We start from the raw sequence: 26,908 nt of genomic DNA, 5'->3' as shown, positions 1-26,908 counted from the left end.
GCGAGTCCGTAGAGCAAAACGTTAGGTTTAGGCGGGCAAAATATTCCTGTTCGTCATTTGTACATTTTGCGCGAATATTCCATTCCAGTATTCTCGCTCATTCGAGAGAGAGAGTTTTAATAATAAAATAGAATTTGTTGCGATCTCAAGAGTACTTTTAATAAGATCCGTATTTCCTCTACTTGTCTTATTAAGTGTTTTTCCATGTAAATATCACGCCACAGCTCTAGCAGATTTAATATTTTACATAATTTATCACTTTAAATGATGCAAACGACAGTCTCTAATAAATCAATGAGACAGAACTGACTGATTTCCTCATGGATCGTTTATGTTGTTTAACTGCAGCGAACCTGACGTATTTGCTATAAATGCTTTATCATGAAACTAAAAATCTATCCTGTCCGTTTGAATAAACAATTCCTATCTTTTACAGGCTGTGATAAAAACGTATATTAAATAGCCTATAACATCGGTTCCATAAATTAGGCAATGTCGCATGCTCACCGTCGAACATTAGCCTTCAAGTTTATGCGACAAATAAAAGATGCCTGATCGTGAAACTAGTTTTTGCGCTCTCACTGTGGCACTCCGCCTTGCTATCCTACAGTTTTCCTGACGTCTCTATTTGGCTTTGCGCAAGTTGAAGCGCCCCTAGAAAAACGGAGTAGAGCAGTGGTTCGCATGTGCAGTGCACTCCAATCGTTCATACTCGGAGGATAGAAAGAATAACGGCAACACCCAATCTAGACTGGTTACGGGTGACTTTATCAATCGGCAAGAGTCTTGGTTTAGTCCGATTAAATTCAGCCACAGACGCTTTGCGTCGGAGAGGTCGTATTTAAGAGAACAGAGATAAGAAGTAGGCTACTTTTTACCTTTAAAACATCGCCTTTACTAGCAAAACTCGGAGATGAACGCAACTTTACAACATAGCTGTGAAACTTGATCTAAACCGTTCTAAATGTTAGCACGTGACGCATCCTGCGTTTGAGAACACCTGGAATACGACTTGAAAGGATAAGCAATTCAACCATGTAAACAACATTGATATTGATGGGTATTGAATAAAATGGATGGGCGTCAATTTGTTATTTTTGATTCGGAGTAACTTTGATTCTAATGGACGCAAGCCGACACTGCAGGTAAGACTTACCTGAACAATACCATTATTTTAGAGTTACTAGCCTACTGAACTGTAGACAGATGGGTGACTTAGAGATGAAGCAGCCTATTCGCAATCACTGCGAATTACACGTGTGGATTTCATTACACCATGCGTGCATTTACTGAAATCACGTTATCACTGCGTCTTATAGTGTAGGGACATTGCCAGGTAGCCTATCTCGCCACTAATAATATAGCCCGTATACATTTTGTTGATATGCGCAATGATGCACCATTGAGTAACTGCTGATAAGAATGTTTGTATGCTTTTGCCAATATCATTAGTAAGATTAGGATATAATCACAATGAGCAGTTAAATCGTTAGCAAGTCGTTTGGTAGGTCCAGGAAGGTTCCGCCTATACTTTTCATTTTCTTGAAAGTCAGCTGCTGAACTGTAGAAACAGAAAACCATTTACGCTTAAAATCACGATCACTACTACTCTAAAAGGAAGAACGGATGTGGGCTATCGGAATAACATAATGGCTCATCCGTAGTCCACAATAATGACCTAAAATTAATTCTGGAAATGAAAGGAGCAAGGAGGGTCACATTTTCTATATTAAAAAACTGCTTACGATTCCTCCCAGAAGGCGCCGCTAATTTTCTCTCTTCCTCTTCAAAAGTAATTAAATAGCCTACCTGTTTGAGTAATTGGCCTATATGCCATTTGTTTGAGTGGTTCGCTGTTGACGCATCTGCCTTTAATGTATCGGTTGTGTAAATAACGTTAACAAACCTCGGTAAACAGATGCATACCGCTCTGCTTATAATTTTAGGGAGTAACTTTTCCAGTTCATTTTTGAAATCCTGTTGAGTCATATTTCAGTTTCGCCACGAGTATGGGCATCTCATCTTATCCGAAAAGCGCTGACGTGGTTGCAGGTTTTTTGTTTATAGCACATTTTTACGATTTGACAGACTAATTAACTAACCCAGGTCATGATAAAAATTAAGTGTCATAGCTAAAACAAAAACCGGAACCCACATTGGCCCTTTCGGATAAGAGTCGACACCCTTAGTTTAGAACTTTCTTCTCAAACTTGGTCCGAGACCCCTGTGTGCCCTGGTTTAGTTGCAGCCATTCTCTTGCTCAATTAATATTGTTGAAAAGGTGTTTAAGTTCTTCCATAATTTGTTCCTCAAATTTATCAACACAATGCAGTTGTTAGAATTCTTCATCTACCACATGGTTAGTTTTAGTGGCTGGGTGTCAACTCTTTCACCAGTTAGGAGCCTAATGCTTCACCTCATTCATTTGATCAGTGAATTTTTCACTTCGTTATGTACTAATTTGCAATATTTTCTTATTGGTTTTTCCAAATATGAATACAAAACTGTTAATACACCAAGTACATGACAAAATAAAATGATAAAATCAGAAGAAAAAAAACATTAAAAAGGGGGTATAACAAAACACCTGAGGACTGTCCATCCTACCTCTCCTTCCCCCAAATCTCGCATCATACTGAATAACACCAGATCACATCGCACCAACCACTAAAAACCACATAGCCTATATAATCACACCTCTGCCCTAACCCACATCAGTTTGAGCACCACCAGTGTGTAGCACAATGTGAATATGGGGTGTTTATTCTCCATGTCACACGGCTCTTTTTGACATAATGGGGCTTGAAAAGGGTAAATGATCCCTCGAAACATGATAAGCATCAAATTAAGGAAAACGAACAGCTTGTTCAAATTCTGGAATTTCAAGTGTGGCTGAAATGAAAACCAGAATATACAGACTGAGTTTGAGAACCACTGGTTTAGCAAAATGGTTCCAAAACCTTTCCTCAGGGACCCCTCACCTGGATACAGGTATCTGTGTTACATCGCAAGCACACCTGGTGCAGGTAATCAAGGGCTTGATTGATTGTATTGTGTGCTTGAGGTGGAACACATCAAATACCTGGATCTGACTGGGGGTACCTGAGGAGAGGTTTGGGAACTGCTGGCTTAGAGAATTTCCTCCAGGGGTGTCTAGTCTTATCTGAAAATGGTTGGTGTGGGTGTAGGTTTTTGTTTTAGCCCAGCATTGTGACAACTGATTTAACTGATTAACTAATTGTGGTCTTCAATCAAGACCTTCACAAGTAGAATCAGATGTTTTGGTGCTGGGCTTAAACAAAACAAACAAACAAACGAAAAAAAAAAAAACACAACACCTGCACCCACACCGGCCATTTTCAGAAAGATTGGACACCCCTGATTTCCTCATTGCACAAGGATTGTGTGTTCATACTATTGTTGCTGTACATTTGGAGATCAAGTATAAGCATGCCTTGGAATAATGCATTACCTAAGATGAATGCTGTGGCCCTTTATAGATATATGTTCAGTAATCTTTTTGTGGGGAAAATGATTTATTCTTGCATATCTTATAGATGAGTAATTTCTCTGTGTAGTTATTCAACTTTGTAACAACCAGTCATATAAATTTTCCAGGTATTTTATCAACAGTTACTGGAGTAGTTACTGATTATTTTAGTTGTAGCAAACCTGAATTTTCAATCAGAAGGGGCTGGCTGTACTGTATGCTGTGTGTTCTCTTGACAAATTTGATCGCTCAAAATTTAATGTGTTTGTCTGGCAGCATAAAATAAATACATGACTGCTTTTAAGGCATAATTAGGCTACTTTTAGAAAGGAATTCACTTCAGTATGAAACAAGTACTTTAATTATGTTTGGCCAAATTCTATATGGCAATTTGTCACAGCAATGGGAAGAAAACCCCAATCTGTCTGCCTGATAACTACTACTACTACTGCTAACATTTCCGTAAATTGCAAACCAGTCATGCTTAACACAATCAGCATTTCTACATTTTTTGAGGTACGATGAGGATGGGTGATTATGAAACATTAATTTACCTTTTAGTGAATCATTTTTGTGCTGATTTTTCTTATTTGAAAAATGTAAGCTCATTTAGTGTTTCATGTGTTCTTATAATGTGTAAAACTTTCATAATATTATCCATTTATACAGCTGGGTTCTTAATAAGTCTGTAGTGAAGGTCTCATTTATCAAATGTTCAATTAGTAATGTCTGTAACCATTACACAACATTGCTGCCTATGCTTTACTGCATTGTGTTCTCAGGTGTTCTCAAATGCTTGCGTTGAGCGTTCAGACAAAATGAATTAAGCCAGATGGGTTACGGGGAGCATGTTCGATTGGCCTCGGCCATGCTGATCTTTCTTCCTGTCAGCTTCTGGGGCTGTCGTCCGAGAGACCGAAATAAGCCTCGGAGTTCTCTCCCGCCTCATTAGTGTCTCGGGTCAATTAGCTTTCCCTCCCTGCCATTTTCCAATCACCACTTTATAATAATGCATCTCTTGTGTTTCACTGTGGTTTCAGTGTAGATGAAAGGAGACATTTCAGTAATTTCCACCGTGAGTTCTGGCAGATTTCTGCTTCCATTACTTAACTAAAAAGTCTTGACTGAGATTATTTTAGCCTAAGGCTGATAAAGCTAAGGATGTCCCTGTCTTCCTTTGTCGAGAAAGATACTTGAATGCACGAGTCACGTTTTCTACTATTGCCAATAGTTCTTATTATTCTACCTTGTAAATTCCAGTTATTTACTGGTCTAAATAATATTTCTGTACATTAAGCCCTAATAATTTTCCTATGAATTTATATTTAGCTTAGTCCATTATTCATGTATTAAGTGTTATGTTGTCAGTGCTGTTAACTCTTTAGTTGATGTGCAAATATGGTATGCTATGTAATGTATGTTAATTAATATATCCAGTGAAGTAAAGATAATTCAGTACTATTCTGAGGACAGCTGGGAGCTTGGCTTAGCTTTAGGTATCTTCCTAAAACCTGTTTGGATTTAAAAGCACTGTTAAAGTTGCAAAGAAAATTATCTTTATTCCTAACCTCGGCAAACTTTGGGCACTGAATTAATAATAATCTTTCACCGCTGATTTAAAAATGGAAATGACCCGATAGACAATGGAAGGCCACTGTATTGGATGACAGAAGAATATTTTAAACTGTTGAACAGCTCAAGAACACTCTCCAGGATGTAGACATAAATATGTCAAAGACTACCCTAAAGAGTAGACTACACCAGCATGGCCTTGGAGGTTTCAGTGCAAGATGCAAGCCGCTGGTAAGTCTCAGGAACAGAACAGCTATGGTTATGGTTAACAGTTATGGTTTGCTAAAAAAGTGCATGAGAACAGATGAGTATGAACCTGTACCAAAGTGATGGAAAGAGGAAAGTGTGGAAAAAGAAAGGATCCAAGGCACCCCCTCATCTATGAAACATGGTGGAAGTAGGGCTTGTATTCACTGATGATGTGACTGCTGTTGGCAGCAGCAGGAGGAATTCAGAAGTGTACACAAACATCTTATCTGCTCCAATCCGACCAAATGCCTCAAAACTCATTGGATGGCGCTCCCCCTTGCAGCAGGACAATGGCCCCAAGTATACTGCTAAAGCAACCAAAGAGTTTTTCAGTGCCAAAAAGGTGGCATGATCATGATTGGCTAAGTCAATCACCCATTCGGAATCCAGTTGAACATGTGTTTCACGGCTGCAGTACAGGCCTGGCAGAGCATCACCAGGGAAGATAATGTGTGAAGGAATGCTCAGATGAGCTAGCCAGCGTTCTCTGTCATCTCTTCAACTACTCTCTCCGGGAGAACACCATCCCTACACTGTGGAAGCGTTCCAAGATAACGCCTATCCCCAAGACTAATCATCCTGTAGAGCTGAACGACTACCGATCTGTGGCCCTGACATCGGTCTTGGTAAAGTGCCTGGAGAGACTAGTGCTACCCCGCCTCCTCTCACAAGTAAGCCCCACCCTCGATCTGCTGCAGTTTGCCTACAGGCAAAACCGCTCAGCGGAGGACGCGGTGATGACTGTACTACATACCACCTGCAGTCACTTAGAAACGCCGCACGCATATGCCAGGATCCTGTTTGTGGATTTCTCCTCGGCCTTCAATCGCATGCAGCCCCATGTCCTCTGCGCCAAACTGCAAGAGCTCCAGGTGGATCCCCACATGATCCTCTGAATACTGGACTTCCTCCTCAAAAGGGAGCAGTTTGTCAGGGTCAACAGCTCCACCTCTCCTGTCATGCTCACATCCACCGGCGCCCCCCAGGGGACAGTGATTTCCCCAGTCCTGTTTTCGCTATACACCAACAACCTGAGGGGCTCAGACAGTGTGAGCATGGCCGTGAAGTTTGCAGATGACACTGCACTGGTCGACACCTCCAACAGCCCCGCCCATTTTGAGGAGGAAGCAGAGAAGCTGCACCGGTGGTGCAAGGAGCACTTTCTCCGGATGAACGTGAGGAAGACAAAGGAGCTCCTCATAGACTTCCGGAGGAAGGCTGACCCTGTCCCACAGCTAACACTCAACGGAGAGGTTGTGGAGAGGGTTAGCAGCTGTAAGTACCTTGGGACCACCATCGTCATCGGGCTGACCTTCAACAACAAGACAGAAATCATTTTCAAAAAGTGCTAGCAGGGGACCTACCTCCTACGGAGGCTGAGGCATCTGGACGTAACCTCTCCCATCCTCCTTTTACATCTGCCATATAGAGAGCCTCCTTGCCTTTTCTTTTCTGGCTTGGTATGAGGGGCTCTCAGAGACCAACAAGGCCAAGCTGTGGACGGTGATCACCTTGGGGTCCAAGCTGTGCGGGGAGCAGTGCTCAACCCTCCAGCGGCTCTGTGACCAGAGGGCGGTGAAGAAAGCAGGTAAGATCACGAGGGACTCAACTCATAACCTCAGCACCTGCTTTCAGATCCTGCGCTCTGGTAGGAGATATGCTGCCCCTGTATTCAAAACAAACAGAGGCAGGGCCAGTTTCATTCCCTCTGCTATTAGGCTCCGTAACAAACATAACCTGGAACCCCCTTGCCCCCCTCCGCCTGGAAGAGCTGGACCTGTTGTGCTAACACCCCCCATGCACGCACACGCTTTTAGAATCATACCTTCTGTTTTTACTCTGGTGTTTTTTTTGCTGTGGTGTTATTTATTTATTTATTTATTTATTTATTTATTGTCTGTATGTAGTGTACTGACCTGAGCAAAATGAATTTCCCTTGTGGACAATAAAGAACATTTATCTATCTATTTATCTATACCTGACATCTGGTGATGTTTATTGGTCGCAGACTACAGGAAGTCATCAAATGCAAAGGATTTGTGACCATATGGCAAGCCATTTAGTAATTTAATCCTTTTTTGTAGCTAGCGACCAAATTACCTTAACTAGCTTCCCATTTTCCTTGTCAGCTGGCCACAATTGCCTAGCTAGCTGCCGTTTGTGCCACCTAGCTGGCCATAAGACCTACGTAGCTGCCCTCAGAACACAGCTAGTTGCTGCTTTCAGCAGCTAGGTGCCACAAAAATGCAGCTAGTTAAACTAGCTAGGTTGTAAGTGCAACAATTTAACTAGCTATGTTTTACTTTGGACACTAGTTCTGCGCTCTGTGTGTGTGTGTGTATAGTGTCATACACCGTGACACACCACTGGGTGGGAGATGTGGCAGTTCCGGGTTTGCACCATAATTTGCCGCATGGACAGAGAGATGGAAACAAATAAACAAAATGAAAACAATGAACTAACACCACAAACTAAAACAACGGAGGCAAAAATAAGCAAAACCCAGAGACAGATTTGCAGCTTGCCGCAGGTCTCAGCCTGCCAACTTTTCAGTTGCCAGCTCTGTCACTTTTCAACAGTGTTCTCTTTCTCTTTATCTTCTGTGCTCTGACAAACAAACTCCAAGACAGACTCGCTCTCTCAGTATGTGCTCCTGGACTCAGCCCCATACTGTGGAGAGGAGCACCTTTAAGCACTGGGACTGATTAGTTAACACAAACCAGGTCTGTGTGCTCTCTCTACTGGAAGGTGTGACCGACAACAAGACTGCAAGTCCGCTTCTCCACCAGACTGAATGCTACGGATGTGTGTGTGTGTGTGTGTGTGTGCGCGCGCACACATCACATCTGTGCTCATTGCTACAAAATAAGGGATGAGCTGGAGGAAGACAATTCATGTGTCACTGAACAGACAGACTTGCGGGCGCCCAATTAACCAACAAGAGTTGCTAGTGAGCGATGAGATGCTGTAATCTTATCTAAATGAAATCCTCCCTCCCCTGGGTGATGCTGGAGCCGATTGTGCACTGCCCTGTGGGGCCGCTGGACCACAGTCAGCAACTTGCACAGTCCAGCTTGAGAACCAGTCTATCAGCCCCATCCGTGCACTAGGACAGTGCCACAAAAGAATAAGCACAGCAGCCTATCACTGTTTATTTTAATACATGTGTTTATGCAGAGGGCCTCAGTCTTTGATTTTCTAGTTCTGAACACCCTGGTAATGAGTACCACATGCCACACTGGCCACACCACACACAGCAAAGGTTGCCTGGCTGAAGTGTCACATCAGTAACTTTCACCTGCCTTCCCACCCACACCAATCTATAAAATATTAATCTCAGGGTCAGCTACAGCAAATGTGTATGATAACAAGGACCAATCTCAATAATTAACAATAATTTGTTTCATTTTCACTCAGCTTCCCTTTGTCTTATATTACATTTTATGTAAAGATCTGGGACCATTCAGGGTGGCAAATATGCAATAATAGAGGAAATCAGGAAGGGGGCATGTTTTTTCATTGCATTGTATGCAAACTGCATTAATTTCACTCAGTTCACCATATAACCTGCATTCCTTCCACTCCGTTCACTATGTAAACTGCATTCGTTCCACCTTGTTCACTATGTAAACTACATTCATTTCACTCAGTTCACTATATAAACTGCATTACTTCCACTCTGTTCACTATGTAAATTGCATTCATTCCACTCAGTTCACTATATAAACTGCATTCCTTCCACTCTGTTCACTATGTAAATTGCATTCATTCCACCTTGTTCACTATGTAAACTACATTCGTTCCACCTTGTTCACTATGTAAACTACATTCATTCCACTCGGTTCACTATATAAACTGCATTACTTCCACTCTGTTCACTATGTAAATTGCATTCATTCCACCTTGTTCACTATGCAAACTTCATTCATTCCACTCCATTCACTATGTAAACTGTATTCGTTCCACCTTGTTCACTATGTAAACTACATTCATTCCACTCAGTTCACTATGTAAATTGCATTCATTCCACCTTGTTCACTATGTAAACTGCATTCATTCCACCTTGTTCACTATGCAAACTGCATTCATTCCACTCAGTTCAGTACGCAAACTTCACTCATTCCACTCCGTTCTCTATGTAAACTGCATTCATTCCACTCAGTTCACTATGCAAACTGCATTCATTCAACTAAATTCACTCCTATCACTATGTAAACTGCATTCATTCTAGACCATTCACTATGTAAACTACATTCATTCCACTCAGTTCACTATGAAAACTGCATTCATTCAATTCAGCTCACTATGTACTGTAAGCTGCTCTTACTCCATAACGCTCTCAATTCACCCTCTTCACTGTCTACAGTGCTCTCAGACAGTAACACGATTCAGATTGGGCTTTCATTAATCTTACCTAGGAACTGATAACTCTCAACCTGTTTCCATTTTCATTCCTTGATTATCAAACAATTTATTAGTTAAAGGATATTTTATTGCGCGTGCTAGCATTTTTTTTACATGACATAGTTGAGCAACATTTTCATGTACGTATAGATTGTTGATAAATGTAGCCTATTCTTCATGAGACAAATTCAATATTAAATATTTGTTCATCTAATTCATGCAGAACTGGCTAGAAGGTTTCATTTGTGTGCAAGGATTTACAGTATTGCTCTTTGCAGAATGGTAGCATGCTAAGCAGACTTCTGCTTTTAAACCAGCGTGTACTAAACTTGCGTCTAACGCCCAACAAAATGAGACCCAGTATGAATCTACTTAGACTGTCTGTTAGGTGGGGGGGGAGGGTTCACCGAGGCTCGAGTGGAGTCCACATTCTAACCCTGTGAACGCCTTCTGGATCTGCCAGTGCTGTTAACTATCTGAACTCCTCTCATGAAACACTATGCAGGCAACACCACACTGTTCAATACCTAACCAATCTGACTACACGCCGCTCTCACTGCACATGTTCCCTTTCACATTTAATCTTATGTAACCAGTCTCCCAGAGTGCACCTCAGTGTATTTCACATAATCTTGCTTTATCATGCAGTCGTTATGAGCGTGTATTTCAGTTTGACAGACGTAACCTATCCTGTTAGTCGTGCATGTCTTTCTTGAACATTTGTCATTTGTTTCTCTGGAAAAAGAATATTTTTAGTTCTGGGCAAGTGGGCATAGGACTCATTTTGAATATGTATTTGATAAAGGATGGCTTTCTGAAAGGAGAGTTGTCACTGTGGAAGCTGTAACTGGAGCCAGCTGCTTTCATAATAACATGCAATTAGTAAATGGGTCAGTACGAGACATTAGGTAGAAGCTATTGCGTTTCCTGTTGTTTTCCAAATGAATGTGCAGTATTATTCAATCATTTCCAGGCTTGGTTTACTCTTCTGTGTTTCTCTGTATGGTGCAGCCACCCTTTAATGGCCAGGGTCTGAAAAAAAAGCCTCTCTGGAGGGGAAGTACATCAGAATTCTTGTCATGTTGAACTCTACGCACCTGCAGCATATTTTGGATTCGTTTTTTTCTCTGCCTGCAACAGCGCTTCTCTAAACTTGGCACATATTCAAAATAACCAACTGTGCACCCTGCATTTATGCTTTTTCCATTTTTTTTTACAGTCACACCAGGATTTAAGAATGGAGAGTTCCATTATTGAGAAAAGCCTCAAAGGATAATTCACTGACAGATTTAATGCGGTTTAAATGGGAATGATTGATTCTCACGCATAATGTCGGAAAGTGTTTGTTTTCAGTCACCAAATTTGCTATTCGTCTTTCATGCATACAAATTAGACCAGGGGAACATTATTCTATTTTTCCCTTTCTCGATCTATCTCTGGTACCACAGCAGTAAATCACACGCAAAGCCAAAATATGTTCCTGAATTTTGTTAATTTTCAGCCCTCTGGTTAGCCTGCTATCAACAGCCACTACACTTGCTGACTTTATAGGGAATTTGTGTCCCTGTCACAGCATCAGGGGTTTAACAGTTTCCAAAGGGGGTGCAGTGCTCATATATCAAAGTTTACCATGAAACATGAGCAAATATCCACACAGGGCATGAAAGATATAGAAGAAAGTCTGCTGCTTCCTCTGTGTCAGTTCTCATACAGCATTGACTGTATCTCTTTGTAGTTCATGAACATTCCCTTGGTTTAAGGTCAGAGGCTACCAAACTGAAGAAGTATGCTCTCTTTTATTATTTAAAGTTTCTGAGCAAAGGTGCAGTGTTGCAGAGTCTTCCCACAGAGGGGGTGTCTGCTGGTTCAAGTCCCGCTCCAGTTCAAGTTCTTTGCGACAGTAGTTCTCTTGTTACGGATGTGTAGCATTAATTATACACAGGGTTAATATATGGCTGAACTGGGTCTAGCATGCATAACCAATTGTTTGTTTAGCTTAATTTATTTGAAAAATGCAGGGAGCGCTGTAAGGATTGAGGCTGGGAATTAGTCTTAGCTTCAAGTCAAGGTGTGATCGAGAGGTGTTTGTAGGGAGGACAGCGTTTGGTATAAATGTTGTGTGGACTTGATTGATCTGTGGTATTCCAAATTACTGAACCTTACTAAACAATGCTTTATGCAAAACATCTCATTTAGTGATTTTATCCATGCGTTAAAGAGAAAAACAGCTAAATTAATTCCCCTGCACTGGGGTTCAGACTACTGTATGACAGTAATTTGCTGCACCTTGAGATTTTGCAGCAATTTGTCTTAAGAAACCTTTAGAGACACTGTTTTGAAAGCTGATTCTAAAAATGCAAATATTCAACTAGGGACAGTCAAACTCATATAAAAAATGCATTTTGTGAAGGATTTGGATTTTTTTTTTGTAGGTTTTAGTTTTCCTTTGTGTTCAAACAAATAACAATATATAAAGCTAATTAGGAAAACCTTTTTAGAAAACAAGTTACTGGAGTTTTTTTCTTCCCCACAGGTGACAGGTCTGTTTTTGGACGGGTGACTCTTCTACCCACCCTCACTCCACCACCACCCTGCCAGCCGCATAGACCCCTCCCCCTGGCTGTGAGCGGCCAGCACCCCCGGCCGCACCAATGTATCAGGAAGTGGCCTTCCTCGCGGGCAGCACCGATCACCAGTTCACCACATTCCACTTCAAGCACCCGAAGAACCTGCACGAGATCACCACCAACAAGGGGGTCTTCTACAAGAGGGCCAAGCTCCTGGGCCAGGATGAGGACCTGTACCGACTCCCTCCCCGCACGGAGGCCGGCCGCGGCGGTGGCCGCGGCAGCTCGGCCATCATCAACGTGGGGGGCATCAAGTACCGCATCCCCTGGACCACCCTGGACGAGTTCCCCCTCACCCGGCTGGGCAAGCTGAAGAGCTGCCACAACCACGAGGAGATCATGGACGTGTGCGACGACTACGACGTCAGCCGCAACGAGTTCTTCTTCGACCGCAATCCCAGTGCCTTCCGGACCATCGTGACCTTCCTGGCAGCGGGGAAGCTCCGCCTCCTGCGGGAGATGTGCGCCCTCTCCTTCCAGGAGGAGCTGCTGTACTGGGGTGTGGAGGAGGGCAGCCTGGAGTGGTGCTGCCTCCGCAAGCTGCGCCTCCGCCAGGAGGAGCACCGGGAGGCGCAGCGGGAGGACGCCGAGCTGTCGTCCCTGCCCGGCGACGACCAGGCGCCCAGCACCTGCTCGGACGAGGGCCGCGGGGCAGGCTGCATGAGGCGGCTCAGGGACATGGTGGAGAACCCCCACTCGGGCCTCCCCGGGAAGATCTTCGCCTGCCTGTCCGTCATCTTCGTGGTCATCACCGCCGTCACCCTCTGCGTCAGCACCATGCCGGACCTGCGGGCCGAGGAGGAGAGCGTGAGTTTCCGCGCCCACTCGGGTGGAATAATGGGATGTGGCGTGCATTTGCATGCCCAACCCGACCCTTTGCCCAGGATTTATTTCCAAACAGTTTTCAACTTCTCCCACAATAAAAAAAAAATAAATTTCTTAGATTTTTAATTCACCAGTTTAGTTAATGAATTCATTAGCTCATTTACCTTTGCAGTGGAGCACAGACGTTAAATCATAATGGAAACATAAAGGCTCTAAATGCAATTAATGTCTTTTTGTTTATTAAGAGGGCAGCGCTTGTTGTCTATTAACAGTTATTTAAGCGGTCAGAGCTCTCCACTGGGACCACCGCATGCTGCGAGCGGTCCATGCTGCAGATATGCTCAGGTGTGCTAATTATAAACTTTCATAGGCTTGTGTGTCTGCTAAGTGCACTCTTGCTAATTGAGAGCAGAGTGATGACTAGGGGTCACGATCCTCCCCTGGCCTGTGAGAGCTTCATAACTCATATAGTCTTACACAGTTCTAATGTTAGCCTATCCCATCTCAGTCACATGCAATGCGCAGCTGATTTGAGCTTCTGTTATGTGCATTAAAACGGCTCAAATGTGCATTAGAGTACAAGAAGACATCCAGCACTTCTGGATTTTAGTCATTTTGTAATGAAAATAATAATGCTGGTTTACAACTGTACAAACAATGACCAGATTACCAAATAAGGTAAGGGAAGGGGCTTACACATTTTCTGCAGTGTAAAAAAAAATTCCATGTGTGAATAAGGAGTTTGCAGTCGAACAAGAGCTTTAACGTTGTGGTCACCTCACCAACCAGTACTCACTGGCCTTTTACTATTTTAACTTTAACTTTCCAAAACTCATTCATTTAAAGGCATACTTCTATTTGAAAATATCATAAAATAACTATGCTAAGGCATATCTATAATGCACTGACAGTCTCAGTCTTTACACACTCTTGCCGAATCTGTGCACTTTTTACCTTTTTTGTTATTTTAAAATGTGTTCAGGATGTTTCTGGGTGTGGTGCTCTTTTCTCTGTGGGGAGGGGTGGGCATGGCTACAGAGTCTGTGGTTTAAGGTCAGACTCCAACAAAGTTTGTTGCTAGTTTGCTGCAATGGCAGATGCTAAGAAGCCTAGATACAGCAAAGTAAAAAGACAAACCGACAGGGCTCGTTCAAAAACTAGAGTCAACCTTGGAATTACTTTTCTTCGGTGGTGTCAGCTGAAGTTTGCCAGGGGGATGAACAGTGACGTGGAGTTGGTCTGTTTTCTGTTGGACCTGTAGGTAACGTTATTTTAAGCTAGTTACCCTACGCAGCTAGATGCCCGAGGTTGCGTAGCTTTTGCATTGAATTCTGTTCTTCTATCAAGATGTCTTCCCCCCCATAGGAACTGCTATCACTGTTTGTAGTTGCAACTTAGCTAGCTCGGTAATTCACCTGCATTTATTTCAATAAGGGGAAATGAATTTGATGCAGCATGCATGCTATCTAGCTATAGCCAACTTCACTAACAAAGATAACAAAGTAGCTAACAACTCTGAAAAGGCTACAGATAACTTCATTAAAAAGTAATTCAATTTACAGGTATATTAGCTAGCTATGATAGACCAATGGCCGGCTAATGTTACTCATTCCACATTACATTCCATGTTTACATCCCAATTCTAGCTACATGTCCAGGTAGGTATTTCAGGAAGGAGGATTATCGAGCTGGATAACAGCGCAGAGTAAAACCCTATTTCAGTCAGTGTTCTAAATTTGCGTGGGTTCCGGGTTTTACTCAGCGCAGGTACCCAGCGAGCTCAGTAATCATGCTTTGTAAAACTGGCTTAGAATAGCAAAATACCAGAAGAGGAAAGACACAAAACACAAAACAGCTGCACCGGCACAATGGAGTAGCTACCGTACAATGTTCCTATGCACTAATGGGTGCACTCAGTGTAAAGATAGTTAAAATACTCCATAATTACTGTTACCACCATCTATATGGAATCATTCATGTTGCTAAAAATGCTATTTTTAATATCTCTGACCACCTCACCTCTTCACTTGACATTTTGCTTGTGGCGATCAAGGGTGTGTCGTCAACGGAGTTGTGGGTGGGGTTGAGGATTAAGGAGTTGTGAGTGGGGTTTACAAACAGAGTCTACGAGGGCCGCAAAATTCTACATGGTAGACCTTTAAAGTTTCATTCTACACACTTCATGGTCAAAAGGACAGCTGACATCCAACATCACATCCAAAATTATGGGCATTAATATGGAGTTGGTCCACCCTTTGATTTATACTAGATGTTGGAGCATTGCTGCAGGGATTTGCTTCCATTCAGCCAGAAGAGCATTAGTAAGATTGGACACTGATTGGGCAATTAGGTCGGGCTCGCAGTTGGCTTTTCAGTGAATCCAAAAGGTGTTGGATGGGGTTGAGGTCAGGGCTCTGTGCAGGCCAGATAAGTTCTTCTACACTACCATATACATCTATATCTTTGATCTTCTCATTATATGACAAATATTACGAGAATCAAAGTGTAAGTAGAAACCAAAGAAACTGTAATGCTCTGTCTCATTGTACAGTAAGTTATGTTGACAGCTTTGAATGAAGTTAAAGAAGCTTAAAATGATTAGATAATGAACTACGGGCTTTCTCAATGATCAAAGAGACATCCACAATGGGGAGGAATACAAAGCAACTTGTCATTAAACGGGAGATGAAAAAAAGGCAGAGAGGGCCCCGGAAAGCTCTGACTTCAACATTTAATCTCCAGTTAGATCAGTGGTGGAATTTAAGTGGGGGTGGGGTGGGGGTGTAGGGGGATGGGGGTGCTACTTAGTGCCTAATAGGGTAGGCTGACAAGAGAATGTGGGAGGTTGCTACCTTACAAAACAGCACGCCTTATCACAACCTGTATTTGATGCTGACCAGAAGCTCAACGGTTGTTTGGAAGTGTTTATTCAGCAGCCAAATGTGGGAAGAGATGGGTCTCACTGCTCCTAAATAGTACTAAATAATGTAAAACTTTGCACTGAAATGTTTTTGTGAAGATCAATTTATATGGAATTGTTACACACCACAAAAATGCAGTATTATCTAGTGTAATAAATCATTCCTGAGAAAATTAAAATAATCTCAAATTATTTAATGCATCATTTCACGTGTTAATTTGAAGGGGGTCATCAGTTCGGTGCTTGTGTGCACTCTCTATTTGGTGTAAAAGAGCTGTTTGTACAGTACGGTTTGTGCTATTTAGTGTGCACACTTTATCTTGTGTTGTTCCCAGGCGCCATTGGGTAGTGACATAATTGGAAAAGGCTTTGAGTCAGCAGGGTTTCCTCTGCAGAATCCATTCCTCCTGCGTCAGCTAAGGCTAGACCACGTAAAGGTCACACAAAATTTGCAATAAAATTTCAAAAGTTCAGTGTATTCACACTAATAGAATCATATATTGCCTCCCTGTCTCACCTCAATGAGAACATATCAAGGACTCTGTGTAGAGGAAAGGAAATGTCCTCACAAATACGGACCTAGGATGCAGTAATGCTCCTTCGATTAATTCTTAAGCGCCCCCTGTCCGTTGTTCCGTCATACATAAATCACCTCTACATACTGCACTGCATGGTGAAATGTCGTAAATTACATTCATACAGAAAGCAATTTCCATCTTCTTAAACTGATTTTTGCGTAATGGGAATGCAGTCTCTTATTTGAGAAGGACAAGTGTTCTCAAAACTGAATTATGTCCTGGTGCATCTTTTTTATTCATCCTGCTAGCAGTCTAATGGAATCCTAATTACACGCATTTCTGTTCAACAGAGCCTTGTTTACCTGTACTTATCAGGACACAGTTCTGTTTGGAATCTGGCTTTTTGGTTTTCATGTTTTTAGCAGTGGAAGAAATAAAACTCTAGACTTCTCTGAAAGACTCAGATATGAAAATTGCTTAACCTGGCTGACAAGATTTTTTGTCAGCGCAATAAATGCTTTTGTTGGCCGAATGTCTGAGGAAGAATACAGTCCATGTGCTTGCTACTCATAATTTTTTGACATTCTCGCTCTGTTGTGTAAGTACTTTTTTGTTTATGGCTTTGTGTTCTCCAGAATCTGCAAAGCTCAGTTACCATGAGGGACCACATGGCATTTTTTAAGCACACACAGGTTTTAAGCATCCACTTGGGTGGTTTAGATTGTAGTATTTTTTGTGAGATATGGTATTTTTAATGCTGGTCCTATCTTTTTCCCAATGTTTGCAGAGGACCCTTACAGAGAAAACCGGAGAAACTAGAAAATTATCTACTGCTGTCAGGACATGACAATGTGTTTGTGACTGGAATTTTTACTGATAAGTGAGACAATTTTCCAGCATATAAAAAGACTGATTGTGATAAGCCTGGAGTTGTCTATGGAGATGTTGACAGCTTACCAGCTCTGCCATCACTGTGTTGAGTGTGCAGTTCCAGGCCTGTTCAAAAAAAAAAAAAAAAAAAAAGAATAGTAACCGCTCTATGGAAAGTACTGCAAACCTGTAATGATTATTGGTTTAAATGAGCTTCATATTTAAAGTAATGAGAACAGAATCATTTCGACTGGCCATATTGGCACACCCCTGGTGCACAGCCCCTAGCACACAAGATGTCTGGCGGTGTGGGCTGGATGGAGGGTCTTAAACTTGGGCAACGTTGAGGTTCTGTCAGACCGTGTTCCGGCGCTCTGCTAGCCGGGGCAGGCCGACCGGAAAGAGGCTGTCCTGTCAGTCCATTAGGGAGATAACAAGCGGTCTGTCAGTGAATGATTGCTCTAAAATCAGCCTTGTGGAGAAACCGGAGCTGGTGGAGGGGATCTGGGCTGAAAATCTGCTGAAGTACTGGGCTTACAGGAAGGTCTTCCCCACACGTCTCTCTGATAAAAATGAGCGTTCTGGACAGGCCCATTTCAGCACCCGCGAGGCAATGCTATTTAAAGACTGGCAAAAGGCAACGCGTCCACTCAGCAACGGAGTTAGAGGCTGATTCTGTGAGCCGAGGGAACCGGTTACCTGTGCTGTCCTGTGAAATCTGATACAGGAAGTGGAGTACCTATGCCTGAAAGCCAGATGATTTTGTGTAAAATTGAATGCATATATTGGGAGTGCATTAAAAGGAGTGGGGCAATTGGCAGCGTTTCATCTAGCTATCTCAAGAAAACGTGGGAAAAGTAACAGTAATTTATGAAAATGGACTTTCAAAAAAGCAGTACAACCTACAGAAGCTACACATTCTAATTCAGTAATATAATTTGATTTAATGCTGATGTTTGTGCGAGTGTTGAGCTAGGAATTCAACAGCATCAGCATTTACACTTCTAATCTAAACTGGGGTCCTGGTAGTAAAATGGGACTGTCTGAGTTACTGTATTGTTGGCCAGCCACTGATGTTTATCTGTGATGGAGGCATATGGCCAAAAAACGCACAAAGCGGGAGAGAAAAGGGATTGGCGAAAAAAAAGGGAAAGAGGGAAGTAGTGACAAAAGAGAGACATGAAGAAAGGAAGGGGGGGTATGAACAAAAAAGGAGACTGAAAGAAAGATTGGAAGTCGGAGAGAAAGGGTTCAAGGCTCATTAAAGATTTTACCGGTCGGCGTTATCAGACAAGGCGGATGAGCGACTTCAAACGGCGACAGAGTGTCACCGCGCATCTCTCAGAGGTTGATGGGAGCCTTGATCCTGAGGCCAGGCATCCTGCCCACCCCCCACCCCCCCCCCCCCCGCTGAGATCAGATCCCCCCAGGCAGGCAGCTTTGTACCGCGTCCCGCTGAAAGGGCAGATCTTGGCATGTATCGGTCAGACCACCTGGCGCCTCATACAAGGCCTGGCAGCGATCTGAACACTGCGCATTAAAGGCGCCCGTCGTGTAAATATCGACAGAGGCGTTTGGCCCGTTTTTCCCTGTGTGTTCCGCGCGCTCGCGGGGGTAGCATGACACGATTATGCGCTTGTCAATCAGGTCGTTTCCATCCAATCCTGACGGAAGCCTCGTCTCAGGCTTCAAAGAGGCAGTCGGTTGTTTGCCCATTGCACGTTGAGCCGCAACATTATAAAAATCGTACATTTCTCCTGAAATATGTCTTCACGTGAACCCAGATAACTTCACTTTCACTTGGTTTACCAGAACATTGATAATTTATGGGGGAAAAAAACTAAATGTGTTCGGCCTGACATTTAAAGTTTTTGTTTTATATCTCATGTTTTCAACATTCTGTCCACTTGTACTGCTGGGTGCTTGCAGAATCTATTTAGGTCAGGTACTTCCATAGCTCAAGGCTACAAAAGTAACAGTAAAATGCCATTGCCTCACCCGGGAATGATCCTTCAGCTTACAAGCTTTTTTTTTTTTACCTCTCTGCCATCACACTGTTTCATATGTTTCGCAGGCTGTGTGAATGAATTATACATGCAACATGTTCATACGGGGAGTGCAGTAACACGAGGCCTGGCTGACAGAGCAGGATAATGGTCCCAGACCTGGCCTTATAACATGGAGGCTGCAGGGTCACTTCCCAGGTGGAGTCGTTAAGCCCTTTCTTCTGCAAAAAAGTAGCCTACCCACAATTGTTTAAAAAAAAAAAAAAACACCTGCTATATGCCTATATATACATTTCTTAAAGGGTAAGCACCACATAACATAATAGTCTAGAGGTTTCTTTGTTGAATTGAGCTGAAATTGTTGTTAGTATGGCTTCAGATTTGACAAATTGATCACTCCTGACAGAAACACCTGAAGTTGAGCCGGAAAATGACTGCTTTGATGCGTAGTGCAGTAGATGGAAGACAAACAGCTCTGCTATTAGCTATAGATGAAAAGATGACAGAAATATTTGGTTGAAAAGATGAATGAAATATTTAAATGCTGTCAATTTCTTTCTGAATCAAAGGATATAACCAGTGACTTAGATAACTCTGGCGCGTCTGTACAAGGTATAATCGCTGATTCTGATACCACAATACAGCCATTCAGGTTTGAGCCAGAGGTGATTGGACTTGGAGGATTCTTCCCAAAGCCAACAACCAGAGCACTTTCTGGGAAATTAGCTTTTTAGCTATCTTTCCAAGATTCATACGAGTAGACTGATAGCAATTGGGTGCATCCCTGTGCATCCAGTGCAAGAATATTAGACAATACGTGCTGCATGCTAACAGTGTTGACTCTATTAATGGATGCAGGTGAACAGCACTAGCTAGCTGCTTAGCTCCTACCTTAGGATCTACTCTAATCCACCTCTAGCGAGTGAATTAGTATAGCATCATATGTCAATTTAACTTGTTCTCCATTAGCGTTTTTGCTATAACTTTAGTATGCGCATCAAGTATGGGCTAATTCTTTAATGGAAAAAGGGTTAGCTATAGCTAATTTGACACTTCCTCATTTTATCACATCACAACATATGACATAGGTGATCATTCTGAATATTGAATGTTGAATGTTGAAAAACAGGCGGGGCAAAAAGAGTAAGCGATTGGGTCTTTTGGGGTTTATTTCTTGCCTTAATTTCAATATAATTATGTTTCTTAACGTTGTGAATCCTAAAATAGGACAGCTTCCATTTGGCTGGTGTATTTCACTTTTTATAGTATCTACCCTTTAATTTGTCCATCTTAACGATCCATTTAAATCCTGAATGTTTCCTAGAGATATCAACACAAAATTTGTAACATATTTTTAACACTAACAAACAATCCTGGAGAAGTATGTTTTTTTCTGTGGTCACAGTTGCGGCCAGTGGGATTAAAAGGGTTAACACCACGCTCAGCTGATGTGTGGTTGGGGTTCTGGGCAAAATGGCCACCGTGCATCACACTGTCAGTCTTCATGGTAGAGCACTCAGATCCGCGTAAAGCACTAAGTAAAATCGATGCGATAGTCAATCCAAGTTTCTGTGGTAGTGCGTGGTAGCCATTTCCCCTCGCAACTTTCTGCCCTTTACATCCTCTCTTATTAAGGGTTCATTTATTGATCCAGAAGGCACATTTCACAAATGTTTCTCCTCAGTCTCATTTGTTCGTCCTTCGCTAATGTTGGGCAATGGGGCTGAGGTCCCCCGTAAGTGCTGCAGAAAAATAATAGCCGGCTGGTTTCTGACAGCTGCTTTGCCTGCCCATGGTGGAACGCCGAAGAACGCTGAGCAGAGGCATTCCCCTCAGTTGTCAAAGTTCTCATGCTATTGAAACGAGAGCAGTGAGGTAAGGACAGAAATGAAGAAGTGGTTGTTATCGTGGCCGCGCCGAAGGCCAGGAGTCTCGCTCGTAGCTGAACCTGCGGCCGGATGACTGAACTGAGCGAGCATGTGATGTGAGGACTGAGGAACGCAGGCCGTCCCTGGGGAGGGGGCGGGACGGTCCTGGCGGGGGGGGTCGGGTTACCCTGCGGCCAGATGATCTTCACACAGATGAAAAGGTCTGCGCAGGCCGTTCCTGCGAGGCCAGGGTGCGCTGTGGCAGAGTGAGGGGGAGCCGTGTTCTGTGACTGGCCACCCCGCTGCCCCCACAGTGTGTGGCTCCAGGACACAGCCACTGTGTCAGCTGTGATGGGTGGTCAGGCACAGAGGGGCACAGACAGCATAGAGAGGGAGGGAGAGAGGGAGGAAGACAGAGAGAGAGAGAGGGAAGGAGACGGAGAGAGGGAGGGAGGGAGCGAGTGAGAGATTGAGAGAGAGAGATAGAGACTGTTACGACCCACGCTGCTGCTGCTCACAGTAAGCTCTGTCAACCTGGATACATGTTTTTCAGGATCGTTGGGCAGCAATAAATCTCTACAAGTTAAGCTTGGTCCGCAGGGTAATTGAATGGCAACTTAATAGTCAGATGCAATTTATGGCGAAAATGTGTGCAGGAGCTAATTTGAAACGGATTAACCATAACGGCCATGTATTTTATTTCGGGATGACAATTTAAATGAGTACTGGCCTACTTTAAATTTACCGGCCTGCTGATTTAATTAAGTTTGCGATAAGCTCTAATAAGCATGAGGACCTTAAACTGCAAATTTTGGTTGCTTTTTCAGCCACCATACGAGAGCAATTAAAATAGTTTAATCCGTGTTTAATCGGATACTTTAAATATAACTTCTGTCTCTGTGTGGGTTTTCGTCATTGTTAATGAGCTTTATGCTGGCAACGCAGGTCACTGGAGAAACTAGTGCAAATGATGAGGATACACAAGTTTGAGTGGGAATTACAAGCTATGGCATCTGCAGAAATTTGTGTAACACCAAGGATTTTACAAAATATGGCCTACCCCAGCTACACAGCACTTAAATCCATTTAATGTGAGTATATTTTTGCATCTGGAAACATAATGAGGATTCCGTGGTTGAGCTTTGCCAAACACAATTCCACATTCTTCTTTTCACCTTTCACATTTTATTGTTACGGAGCATTGGTGGAAGGGCAGCGCATAGCAAATTCTTTTCTTCATGCTTCCCGCCGAGTTTGCAATTGCCCTATCTATATCAGAGCTCATTTCCACGGCCTCTGTTATCAATTTGGGACAGTACAGACAAGCAAGTGCTGAGCCTGGACATGCAGTCCAGGACATGAGTTGGAGGAAGACACTTCCTGTTCAGGCGGATTTGCTTCAACCCGGTCGACCAGTAGGGGTCACTGGTGTGCGGAGAGGCGCTGTCATCCCGGTCGATTGAAACCTTCCCATCCCGGGGCGACGCTAGTCTGTTGTGTGTCACCTCACAAGGGGCGCCAGCAAGGGCCCAGGCACCGCCCGGATTCAGTACCATGCCGTTGAGCCCACGCATGCACTAGAGCAGTTATTAGGTTCATATTAGGATGAGCCGCCCAGCAGGCAGGCGACGTGTTGTGCCTCCGGCCTCATTTGAAATCTGAGCGAGACTGCAAATGCACTGCTGAGCGAAGTGCTCATTCAAAACTCAGCGGCGTAAATAAAAATCCTGCCCCGCAAGCAGAATGTGGAAAATAAAAAGAAAAAAAAAAATGTTATGCATTGCAAATCGTCCCCAAAAGATGGCTGCCGGCAATTCAAATCCTTCAATGTAAGTAATGTCTGCGCGCACGTGCGATTCCGACAGGGTCCTGCCACGCCAGCAGTACACAGTGGAGGACTGGGGAAATAAATGGAGCGGACGCAAACGAACGCGCCTGCATTATGGAAACGGCCGCTCCGGCTCAACCCTTTCACGCCGGCCCTCCGCAGCACGAGCGTGTCACGCATGGCTGGGCGTCGGAGGGCGTTTGCTTCATTCTCTCCCGCGCCGCTCGGGCGCAAATGCATCGCGTGCGCCGGGCGCGCTTTATTAATCGCGCGGGTTCCCGTTCGAAAGGACCGTCTTGCGCCGATCTGAACGAATAACCGTCACCTAATTGGATTTACAGCATTCTGCGGCGGGTTTCTGCGGTAGGGGGTCGGTAGGGAGATGACAGCTGTACGGTTCACAATTGTGAACCGCAGCCAAGGTCACTATAAAAATCAAGTGAAACACTAGGCAAGCTTCATAAGAGGCACGGAAAAGTACAATTCCAATGTGGTATCTTACAGGTCATATTGCAAGGGGGAAAAAAACCATTAAAAAGTATTATTTTTTAATCTTCTGTGACTGAGCACTAATCAAAGTGGTAAAATGGGTGCCCACTGCTTACAACAGCAAAGTTACTAGTACAGTATATTAAAATATCAACTAAGACATACAGTAAGTCAGGTCTTAGACGTATTCGTCTTAGTTTAGCTTATTCTTAGTACAGGCTCTGTGATGTAGGGTTGAAGAGTTTATTGTTTGGTTTGGGTTAAAAAGCTTCTTGTTTGGTATTGGACCTGATTTGCAAAAAATTGAATTTTTTATTGCATTGTTCATCTCCTTCCTCATTTCCATGGGCACTTCATTATTTATTAATTTCAGAAACTGACAACTTCAAATTCTATGTAATCACTGAACAGAGGAACATCTCTGTGCTCCACAAAGTTATGGTTAGAAGTCCAGTGCAATTAGATTCCAAGCCTTAGAGTAAAATTCGTGTCTTTCTGATTCTCATTCACGAGGCCCCAAAAGAAATGAGTGCACTGCATACGTGTTCATGCCTGACATGCCAAAGAAATTAATAATGAAAACACTTGACTGGCATAAATTTTCCGGTTGAGTGAAAAATATGGGAGAGGAAGATAGTGTTATAAGCTGAGGTAGCTGTAGCCGTGGAAGATGGGAGTGAAATATACTCCAGTTAGTAAGGCGACAGGAATGCATAAACAGTTATGAATAACGACCTGGAATCCTCCTACTGGGCCTGTACACATAATAAGGAAATAATTTCTTGTACTCATATCCTCAAATATTTATGAGCCCATTTACCGGTGTTGAAAATTAATTATGGAAAGGGCTCACAAAAACTGTGGCATGCCAAGAAATTAAATGAAGGCATTTATGAATGTTGGCTCAGCCGATGCTGATCCCAGAGAAAACAAAATCTGTCTGAAGTTTTTTTTTTCAAATAACAGTTTAGTTGAAATTGAATGAGGAAAGGATGGAGAGAGAGAGAGAATCTGTGGACAGCGGGAGATCTTTTAAAATCACAATGGGCAAGATTTCTTTCTGGTTAATTTGAACGGCCTTTAATCTGAATCACAAGCATTTCCGAGTCTACGCTTTGATCAGATGAAGGGATCATGAAAAGAAGTAACTGTAACGAAGCAAAAGCGATTCTCAAAAGCGTTAAAGAATTTCATTTTAGAACTATTGAAAAGCAGTTCCCCAAAAAAGGGATTGCAGTGCCACATTTACATAAAAAACAACAGAAGAAACAATCCTTTGTTCTTTGAGCAAAGCAGCTTCTTCTGCATCGCTGCCATTTGACTGACTGCAGGGGCTCATAACTGTGTAATTAACTTCTATATATGGCTCTGCCCTGCGTGTGATATGGAACCCTGAGGATGACCCGTTTTTTTTACTTTTTACAGTACAAGTAGCATTTCTCTCTCAGACGCGTAACTAACCTGTCTCGCGTTCCTCCTCCCAGGGCAAGTGCACTCAGAGATGCCACAACATCTTTGTGCTGGAGACGGTGTGTGTGGGCTGGTTCTCCCTGGAGTTCCTGCTGCGCTTCATCCAGACGCAGAGCAAGTGCGTCTTCCTGCGCACCCCGCTCAACATCATCGACATGGTGGCCATCCTGCCCTACTACATCACGCTCATAGTGGACTCGCTGTCCATGCGGGAGAAGCCGGCCGGCTCGGGGAACAACTACCTGGAGAAGGTGGGGCTGGTGCTGCGGGTGCTCCGGGCCCTGAGGATCTTCTACGTGATGCGGCTGGCCCGCCACTCGCTGGGCCTGCAGACGCTGGGGCTGACGGTGCGCCGCTGCACCCGCGAGTTCGGCCTGCTGCTGCTCTTCCTCTGCGTCGCCATGGCGCTCTTCTCCCCGCTGGTCTTCCTGGCGGAGAGCGAGATGGGCGACAAGCAGGCGTTCACCAGCATCCCCGGCAGCTACTGGTGGGCCGTCATCTCCATGACCACGGTGGGCTACGGGGACATGGTGCCGCGGAGCATCCCCGGCCAGGTGGTGGCGCTCAGCAGCATCCTGAGCGGGATCCTGCTCATGGCCTTCCCCGTCACCTCCATCTTTCACACCTTCTCGCGCTCCTACGTGGAGCTGAAGGAGGAGCAGTGCCGGGCGTCCCGGCATAAGCCCGACTCGCAGGACAGCACCAAGTCCCAGAACAGCGAGGACTCCCAGGAGACGGACCACGCCTACCCGGCCGCGCTGGAGGCCGCCGTGCACAGGAAGTCCGTCGCCATGGCGTCGCAGAAAGCCCTGGAGAGCAGGAGATCCCTAAAGCCCTAACGCCAAACAACCCCCCCCCCACCCCACAACCCCACGTGGAGGAGGCACTGGATTTGCAAGTGCCGCTACTTTGGGGGGCTACAGCTTATCAGCATCTTGCGCTGTACAGCCATTTGGCCAAGCTTTCACACAAAAAAAAAAAAAGCGTGTGGGACATCTGTGGAGAAGGACCTTTCCCTAAGAGGCCAGTTGAAGAGTTGTTTTTACAGACGTTTTTCAGTTGAATCGACAGAGTATATGGATAATGACTTGGTGAAATGTTACAGCCTGTCCCCGCGCTTTAAGCAGAAGTATGGCTCTACAGCACAGTGGAGAGCATCGAGGAAAAGTTTTGACAAATATTTGCTCTGCTGCTTTTTAGAAGCCTATTGTATAAGAACTTGGAAAAAAAAAATGCTCAAAAATTCTCATTTTGGTATGTCTGCAATGAACTGCAATAAGGGAACAGTTCTGCAGGGAACTGTACACAATTGAAATATTTACTAATTTTTCTGTATGGTTTGCTTCTAGATTCAGTAGACTCAGGTACAGCTGGTTTTAATAAATGTAATGAACATGCCAAATATGTCCTCTTGTGTATTGTGGCGTACAGCCATATCATTTGCATTGCTACACACGGAATGTTTAAAATTGGCTGACAGCGAGACCAGGAAACACACTGCATGATTCTTCTGCAAAGTGCAGTAGCTCTTACTTCTCAGCCTACTTAATTTACTAAAATAATATTCATATTCATAGCAATGTGCCGGAACAGACAACGCTGTCTGTGAAGTTAAATGAAAAACTATTTTCTCTGGGTGTATCGCTCAGTCCAAAAAAAAGGGCTCACCTAATCCTTTTGTTTGTGAAACGCATCACCTTCCACAGGCAGAGAAGAAATATTTTTAGATGTTTGTGCAGACAATTCAAAGTATGTTTATGATTGAATCAAGA

General features: G+C 43.6%; 1 protein-coding gene across 1 annotated transcript; it reads left to right on the top strand.

Moving 5' to 3' along the window:
- The first annotated feature begins 615 nt into the window (after positions 1 to 615).
- kcng2 (potassium voltage-gated channel, subfamily G, member 2) lies at positions 616 to 26,706 on the top strand. Its single transcript, XM_064348195.1, has 3 exons — positions 616 to 1,145; positions 12,249 to 13,149; positions 25,151 to 26,706. Exons 2-3 carry the CDS (start codon positions 12,367 to 12,369, stop codon positions 25,973 to 25,975), a joined length of 1,608 nt encoding a protein of 535 aa, XP_064204265.1. The 5' UTR covers positions 616 to 1,145; positions 12,249 to 12,366; the 3' UTR covers positions 25,976 to 26,706.
- The last annotated feature ends 202 nt before the right edge of the window (positions 26,707 to 26,908 follow it).

The sequence above is a fragment of the Anguilla rostrata genome, chromosome 8 (genome assembly GCF_018555375.3).
Source record: "Anguilla rostrata isolate EN2019 chromosome 8, ASM1855537v3, whole genome shotgun sequence".
NCBI lineage: Eukaryota > Metazoa > Chordata > Actinopteri > Anguilliformes > Anguillidae > Anguilla > Anguilla rostrata.
This window is presented reverse-complemented; position numbering and strand designations above follow the sequence as displayed.